This window comes from Chrysochloris asiatica, unplaced genomic scaffold (assembly GCF_000296735.1).
Source record: "Chrysochloris asiatica unplaced genomic scaffold, ChrAsi1.0 scaffold00042, whole genome shotgun sequence".
Classification (NCBI taxonomy): domain Eukaryota; kingdom Metazoa; phylum Chordata; class Mammalia; order Afrosoricida; family Chrysochloridae; genus Chrysochloris; species Chrysochloris asiatica.
In genome coordinates, this window is record NW_006408560.1 from 14668454 (window position 1) to 14675960 (window position 7507).

General features: G+C 39.0%; 1 protein-coding gene across 1 annotated transcript in view; it reads right to left on the bottom strand.

Annotated features, from left to right (window-relative positions):
• Positions 1-3371: 3371 nt before the first annotated feature.
• The window catches only part of KIAA0907 (KIAA0907 ortholog), an 18905-nt gene continuing 14769 nt past the window's right edge, over positions 3372-7507 (bottom strand). Inside the window, exons 12-14 of the mRNA XM_006861570.1 lie at positions 6385-6497; positions 5549-5640; positions 3372-4651 (exon numbers count right to left, since the gene is read on the bottom strand). Of these exons, the coding sequence (XP_006861632.1) occupies positions 4452-4651; positions 5549-5640; positions 6385-6497 (405 nt within the window). The 3' untranslated portion in view covers positions 3372-4451. The remainder of the gene's footprint in view (positions 4652-5548; positions 5641-6384; positions 6498-7507) is intronic.

Sequence of the window (7507 nt, forward strand, 5' to 3'; positions counted from 1 at the left end):
GGAAAACTACCTAGAACGAAAGAATTTAATTTCAATATTTAATCCAGGATGGAGATACCGGGACAGTCCTCGAGCCAGTACCCTGCCTTCCCACACTGGCCTAGCTCTCCTTGCTCCCTACTGCACTCTTTCTGGAGGCCAAAAGAAACCAGACACCTCGCCCTCTGTCCAGGACAGTTCAGTCCTATGACACATCTCTAGTTTTTCGAATCACTACTTATCTCAGAAATCAAAATAAAAAGACACAAAAAAATCAGAGCTTTTTCAGACTAGCGCACAGCAATGAGGAGGAGCCGCGGGAGAAAAGTGAGATTTGGGAATACTGCTCCTTAGGCCGCAGGGAGGTCCTCTCCAGCCCGCAGCCCCCCGCGGTCCGCTCTCTCCCCATTCTCCAAGGAAGTCCTCTCTGTCTCCCAGCTATACCTCCACCCACCATCATACCCGACTCCTTACCAGCCCGATCCCCCGCTGCTCCCACTGACCCGGACAGGGAAGCCACAGCCCAGTCCGATCACCCACTTAGACTTCCTTCACTTGCAGCGAGGGGCCGGCATTGACCTGTGACCCCTCCCGTGGCAGGGAAAGATGGCGCCACCGGTGGGAGGGGCGGGGCCGGACGCAGACGTCACGGGTGTTCCCGCCCTCTCCGGGGCGTGATATTTCCCTTCCCATATCCTCAAAACTTAAGACTTGGAGGTTGTTTTTGTGTGTCAACAGTAGTCAAAGAATTCTGGTATGGCGCTGTAGGATAAGCACTGGACCGAGAACACAAGTTCAGCAGTTCAAACCTTGTGTTTTGAACTATATTTTAATATAGCTGACAAGGCAAATTACCCCAAAAGGACAGCTGCTCCTCGGAACCAATTCGTCACTTAACGTGTCAGAACCAGAACCTACTCCTTGACATTTAACAGGTGGGGTCAAAACAATAGGATTTTCACAAATTCAAGAAAAAAAGTTAACGCTAGTAAGGTGTGGTGCTGTAGGATAAGCAATGGACTGCAAGGTCGGTGGTTCATTCACCAGCAGCTTGGCTACCCTATACAGGGTCGCTATGAGTTGGAACTGACTTGAAAGCACTTAACAGTAAGATGGTGGAGTCCTGGTGTGGTGCTGTGAATAAGTACTGTACTGCTAACCACTTCAAACCCACCAGTATTCTCCTTGAAAACCCTATACAGGATTACTAAATTGGAACTGACTCATTGACACACCAGTAAGAAGGCACATACATTGAGTTAACAACTCATAGCTGTTTGCTGCTTATGAAGAAAAAGCAATCGTCAAACGTGTTAATAAGGCACCACATATTGCCAAGTAACAGGATTGAAAATGTTTATTTAAATATAAGACAAGGCAAATTACCCCAAAGGGACAGCTGCAATGATTTGGGCTCTTGAAAACAATTAGATTTCGAAGACCAGATGTTCAAAATATTCATATTCCTAACCGGGGTTCTATATGTACTTTTTAAATTGAAAAATACACAGACCAATTTTACGTTCAATATATTCCAATTACTACAACCCTCTCAATGTAACATCACTTCCTCCCAGTGATTGTTTCCTTTCCCAACCAGTCTAAATTTTGTCCTTAGATATATGCTGCCTATTTGATTTTGGTTGACTACTGTAAGATCGGTTTGAACAAGGTGAGTGGTTCAAACACACACACCTATCTGAACTCCTGGTGCGGCACTGTAGGTTAAAGACTGGACTGCTAACCACAAGGTTGGTGGTTCAAACCCACCAGCAGCTCCTTGAAACCCTACATAGTCGCTATGAATCAGAATCAACTTAGTAAAATTTAACATATATAGTGCTTGGCTAAAAATTGAGCCACAAGGGCGAGTCCAGTTCCAGACCTGAAGGGTGACCAAGGACCAGTTTCATATTCCTCCAATCTGACCAGTAAACCTGTTTTTTCATAATTTTGAGTTTTGTTCCACACTTTCTTCCATTCTACCCAGGACCTTGTTTAATGTGATCCCTTTCAGAACAGTTGGTAGTGGTAGCCAGACACCATATAGTGCTTCTGGTCTCAGGGTCAGAGTTCACTTAACTATTTTCAAGCATCTTTCATTTTTATCACTATTTCTTCTGTACAGGAGAAACCAATAGATGCATTTAAAACAAGTATATGAAAGTTAAAAGATAATTCAGGGTTTTCTTTAAAACAATTTGTTGTGAACTGCTGTCAAGTCAGTTCTGACTCTCAGCAACCCCATATAGGGTTTCCAAGGAGTGTCTGGTGTTTGAACCACCAAAATTGTGGTTAGCAGTTCTGTGTTGATCCTATAGCATACCAAGAGTTCCTCTTAGCTATGGTAAAATTCAAGCGCTTCCAAGTGGTCTTGAATTAAATATAGCAATAGCTAAAGGCATCATCACCTTATTCCTTTAAAGAAGTAGCTACTGAAAGAAACTTAGAAATTTTCCTGAGGTAATTTCAAACTCCTCCTTTTTAAGAATGTCTCCAATAGAAATCAAGGTGCCCTGGTGAGACAGTGGGTTAAATGCTGGGCTGCTAACCACAATTAGGTGGTTCAAATCCAGCAGCAGCTCCATAAGGGAAATATGAGACTATCTGCTCCCATATTTAATCCTGGAAATCCTACAGAATTCTACTTTGTCCTACAAAGTACAAGTCGGAATTGACTAGATGGCAGTGGGGGTTTTTTCCCCCCTGAATAACTTGCATTTCCTTTAAAATTTGTTTCACTAAGGTCCTTTAACCCTAAGAAAAAAAAAGAAAACAAAAAAACCCACATCCAGTTGCAAATGACTCAATAACAAGTTGACTCTCAAACTTAAACAGTTTTCTGGCTGTGCTAATTAGCCAGGAGAAAAAGATGAAAGGCCTGGTGATTTACTGCCAAAAAAAAGTCAACGAAAACTCTATAGGTCACAGTGGTCTGATCTGTACTCAATCTTGAAGAAGCACAAGACAGGGCAGTGTTTTGTTCCACGGTGTGAGGTCACCAAGAAGAGGTGGTAAGACTTATAACAAAAATGGAAACAAGCAGTATAATGAATTTTAATGTTTTCGTCTAGAACTTAAGGATGTACTTAAGAGAATCATTAAGACCCTTGAAATGATATACAAACTGTTGATGCTATAAGTATGTACTTCTGGCGTGACATAATAGGATAAGCACAATCACAGGTTGACAGTTCAAATGCACCAACTGCTCCTGAGAAACCCTACATAGGGTTGCTAGAAATTGGAACTAATTTGATTTTACTTAACAACATATGAATTATATATATATTTCAGGTGAGGAGTTTATGACTTCATTATTCTGTGAGTCCCAAAGTTTGAGTTTTCACCTATGTCTGGATTATAGAAGAAAAGAACACAGAAACCAAGCAGAATATTTGTACATTTATTTATAATGAAATTATGGTCTAATATTTACAACATATAGGAAATCAGAGGACACGTTTATACAAAGCCAGCCTGCAAAGTATTCAAATGTGCAAAAATGACAGTTCAGTATCTCAAACTACTTCTGGTTCAGCAGACTAGCTCCTTCACGTTCACACATCAATATTTGATACAAAAAAGTTCTTTTGGCAAAATCTGTAATGCCAAGAAAAAGGACACGTTGCAATTTCAGTCACAAAGTCCACCATTCTACTGAGAGCAATCAAATCTCTCTAATTTAGCTGTAACCAGTTCGAGAGAGACAGACCACTGTGTTTAATTTCTGTGATGAATTCCAATCAGTTTTTGGTCAAGTAGTTTTTTCTGACCCAGCTGAAGACAAGGAGCTTAGAAGGGCAATTTAAAAACTGCAATGGCTATCTGAGACAAGTGTGTCTGAAAGTGGCTACTTTGGATCACCCCAATAAAAAGACACAATGAAAAAAGTAACTTCATTTTCCTACCCAGGATCCAGCTATATCCAACAGTTTTCAATCTAGTAAAATGGCATTTTCCAAAGAAAAGAATAAAAATGTGAAATATGAATGAATGAATGAGGATCTCGTAGAATTAAATACTTAAAAGATGGTCTTAAAACTCACTTCCTCACTGATACTTTGTTAATTATTGTCAAAATGGACTAAACAGTAGTAAAATACAAATAAAGCGTTCTTCACATCAAAGTAGGGGCTATTCATTTGGAAAAACTGTACCCAGTCAGATGTAAACATCAATGACCCTGTTGGGATGCTTAAACACATTTCATCCACTGTTTAAAAAAAGAAGGCTTTAGAGACAAGTTTGTGTTCTAAGTAAATTTTAACAGATATGGTGCCACTGCAGAAATAAGGATGTTTAAAAAAGAATGGAGTCCCTTTATGAAGGGGACAATGTTATCTCTAACTTCAGCAAAGGTCCAAGATGGTTCTCAGTACAGGCCCCAGAGTCTTGTTAAATCAAACACATGCATTATTGCTAAAGAAGAGTCACTGAGGGTCAGGATCACAATTCTGGTCCACTGTTTCCTATGGGGCCATCCAGAATGGCATCTGTTGTTTAGCTCTTGGCTGTGATGAAGGGTACTGATATCCTAAACTCCAGCCCTGTGGGAAACTACTTGCATTTTTATGACCTCCATGTTCCTCCTCTTCATCAGATGAATCTGCAGCATAAGCTACCAAGCCAAATCCCTTCTCTGTAGTTTTCATCTTCTTGGCTGGATAATCTAGAATAGAGAAAGACGCCCCAGCCCCAAAACCCACGAGACAAAAAAAAAAAAAGATAATACCATAAAATCGTTAATAAAAATAAAGATGTTAATTGTAAGTGATTAGTTGGACACCATTTTGAAGTCACAGGGTCAATGGTCACCCCAAAACGTTGATGATCACACGAAAACAGCAGAGCATCAGCAAATGTGAATCCACCAGAACCATGTAAGAAAACAGAGAAAGAAAAAAGAAACACAAAAAAAAAAAGGGGGGAAAAAAAAAAAAAAAGGAAAGTCATTAGCAAAGTGAGTTTCTGGGGGTTGACATTTCACCTTTTAAAGAGTTAAAAGAAAAGAAATTAAGAATAGAAAAAAAGGTATTTTCTTCTCTTCATTTTTATTATGACTATAAGCAATGAACAAAAATGACCACATGCACCTTTATAGGATTTAGAGTGCTGGGATAATAAGAGACAACATTTTTCATAACAGCCAAAGACTGACCATTACCAACCATCAGAACTTTTGAAAGGAGATGTGGCTCAGTTCCCAATAGAAAGAGAAAACAATCTGTAATAAGTCTGTATCTGATTACCTCCAGGTAATTCAGACAACATAAGCAATAAAAATTTGAAATGACCTACCACTCACTAGTATTTCCAGGGGTTTATATGCCACTGATGCCTAAAATATAAGTTGCCTCTTTTCTACACAGTCAGCTGAAAATAAAATGCTGCGTAACTATATGGCAGCTGCATGATTAAAAAAAAAAAAAAAAAAAAAGTGTCCTTTATTAGCCAATATTATTGAGGTTGGATTAAACACCTGAATGAACATCAGGGTTAGAAAATTATTAATTTAAAACAAATCTTACTGAGTCACTCCCTGTTCCCCCAGCTACTCCTTACTCACCATGGCCTCCTGTTAAGTTCCCAGATCCATTCCTTTCATCAGACTCAGTTTTTATTCCAGTCACTGGAAAGGCTGGTGGAGGCATCAACTGCCTGTTAAAAAACGGAAGGAAAACTTCTCTTAGACAAGTTGATAGAACTTTAATCATTAACGCGAACCCTTTCCACCTAGACCCTTTCAAGCTATTATCAAGTTTTTAAGATTATAAAGGCTTTCATACATAGTCACACCATGCACAAAAATGAATGAGACATTTTTGGAAGAAGTCAGTTCTCAGTTGTGAAGGTTAATATAATTACATAAAAAAAGATAATTAAAGCATTGAAGGGGATATGAGCTCCCATTCAAGTAGCTCCATCCATGAACCAGATAGCAAAAAATGGCTTACTTATATAACACTTTTGTTAAGCCCTACCTCTAATAAAATGGCCAAGATGAAGGCAAGGAAAGCAAAAAAAAAAGATATCTGAATAAGTACTAATTATTTAAAGCAGACTCTTGGTGTTGTGCTGTACGATCAACACTGGACTTCAAACATGTTCGGCAGTTCAAACCCACCAGCTGCTCCTCAAAAAACCTATACAGGATCGATATGAGTTGGAACCAATTCGACGGTACTTAACAAGAATTATTTAAAGCAGAGAATAACTTGGTCTAATAACTCTGAATGGCACATTATTATTTTCCACTATTACAACAATTACACAAACAAAAGCTTGATTAATTCAAATGATGTTATTCAGACTACTGCAGCCTGCAGTAATGATTATTACTATTTTTAACGGTGCAAAAAGACAACTGAATGTATTCATTTAATTACGTTCCAATGAACTTACCTGTCCCTCTCTCGCTCTTTGCCTGAGGAACTTGCCGGCTTCGATCCTGCACCTTCAATCTCACTCTGACTGGAGAAGCCTGTACCTAAATTAGTCATATGAATGGGTCCATGCTATGAGCAGAAAAATACAGTGGCATTAGCAAATCTACAACTGCTGTATTGGCTTTAGCTCCTTAATGTAACTGTCAAGCGCCTCATCTTTCTTATAAATTGCAATAAATTTAAGCTGAACTACACAGCTCTTTGTGAATGGAAATAAAATTGTGGTCAAAGCAGGGATAACTTTCTCAGTTAGGAATGCTGTGACTTCATTTTGTTAGGTCTGTTTTCATATGACAATCCATAACACAACTAGGTTTTTTATGGTGGTGGTGGTTGTGTGCTACCGAATTAGTTCTGACTCATAGTGACCCTGGTACAGAGTTTCTGAGGCTGTAAATCTTACAGGAGCAGAAAGCCTCCTCTCCTTCCTGCAGAACTGGTAGATTAGAACTACTGGAGTCCAGCTCGTAATCCACTATGCTACTAGGGCTCCTAAGTTTGTATAAACCTAGTTATACACTATAAAATGCATCAAAGTTTGTTTTAAAACATGTCTTAAAGATTCTGGTGCTTCTTTACTGCTAAAACAAAACAAAATTGCAGTTTTTTTTTGGGGGGGGGGGACGACAAAAGAATAGAAGAGAAAGAAATCACCTTTTTTATTTAGGTGGAAAAAATAAATAGAAAACCAAAATTTTAAATACAAGCCACATATTGGTAAAACAGTAACTTCTGATGATATCTAAGGATAGAAAGAACTATTGTAGGCTCTCAAGAATCTGTTGTATTAATGTACCTCGGTGGTGCAAATAGTTAATACACACAGAGGATAACCAAAAGGTTGCAGATTCAAAAGTCCACCCAGAGGGACCTGGGAAGAAACATTTACCAACCTACTTCTGTAAAACCAGTCACTTAAAACCTTCTGAAGTACAATTCTAGTCTTAAGGCAATTGGTAAATCGGTTGTATAAAAGAGGAAGTTTAAGAGTTAAAGTGAACATTCATCAGCTAAGAAGAGTAGGACTAAGAGCTGGTGGCCAGGAGCAGACTTGCAGAATGTGCCCTTTGGAGATGTAA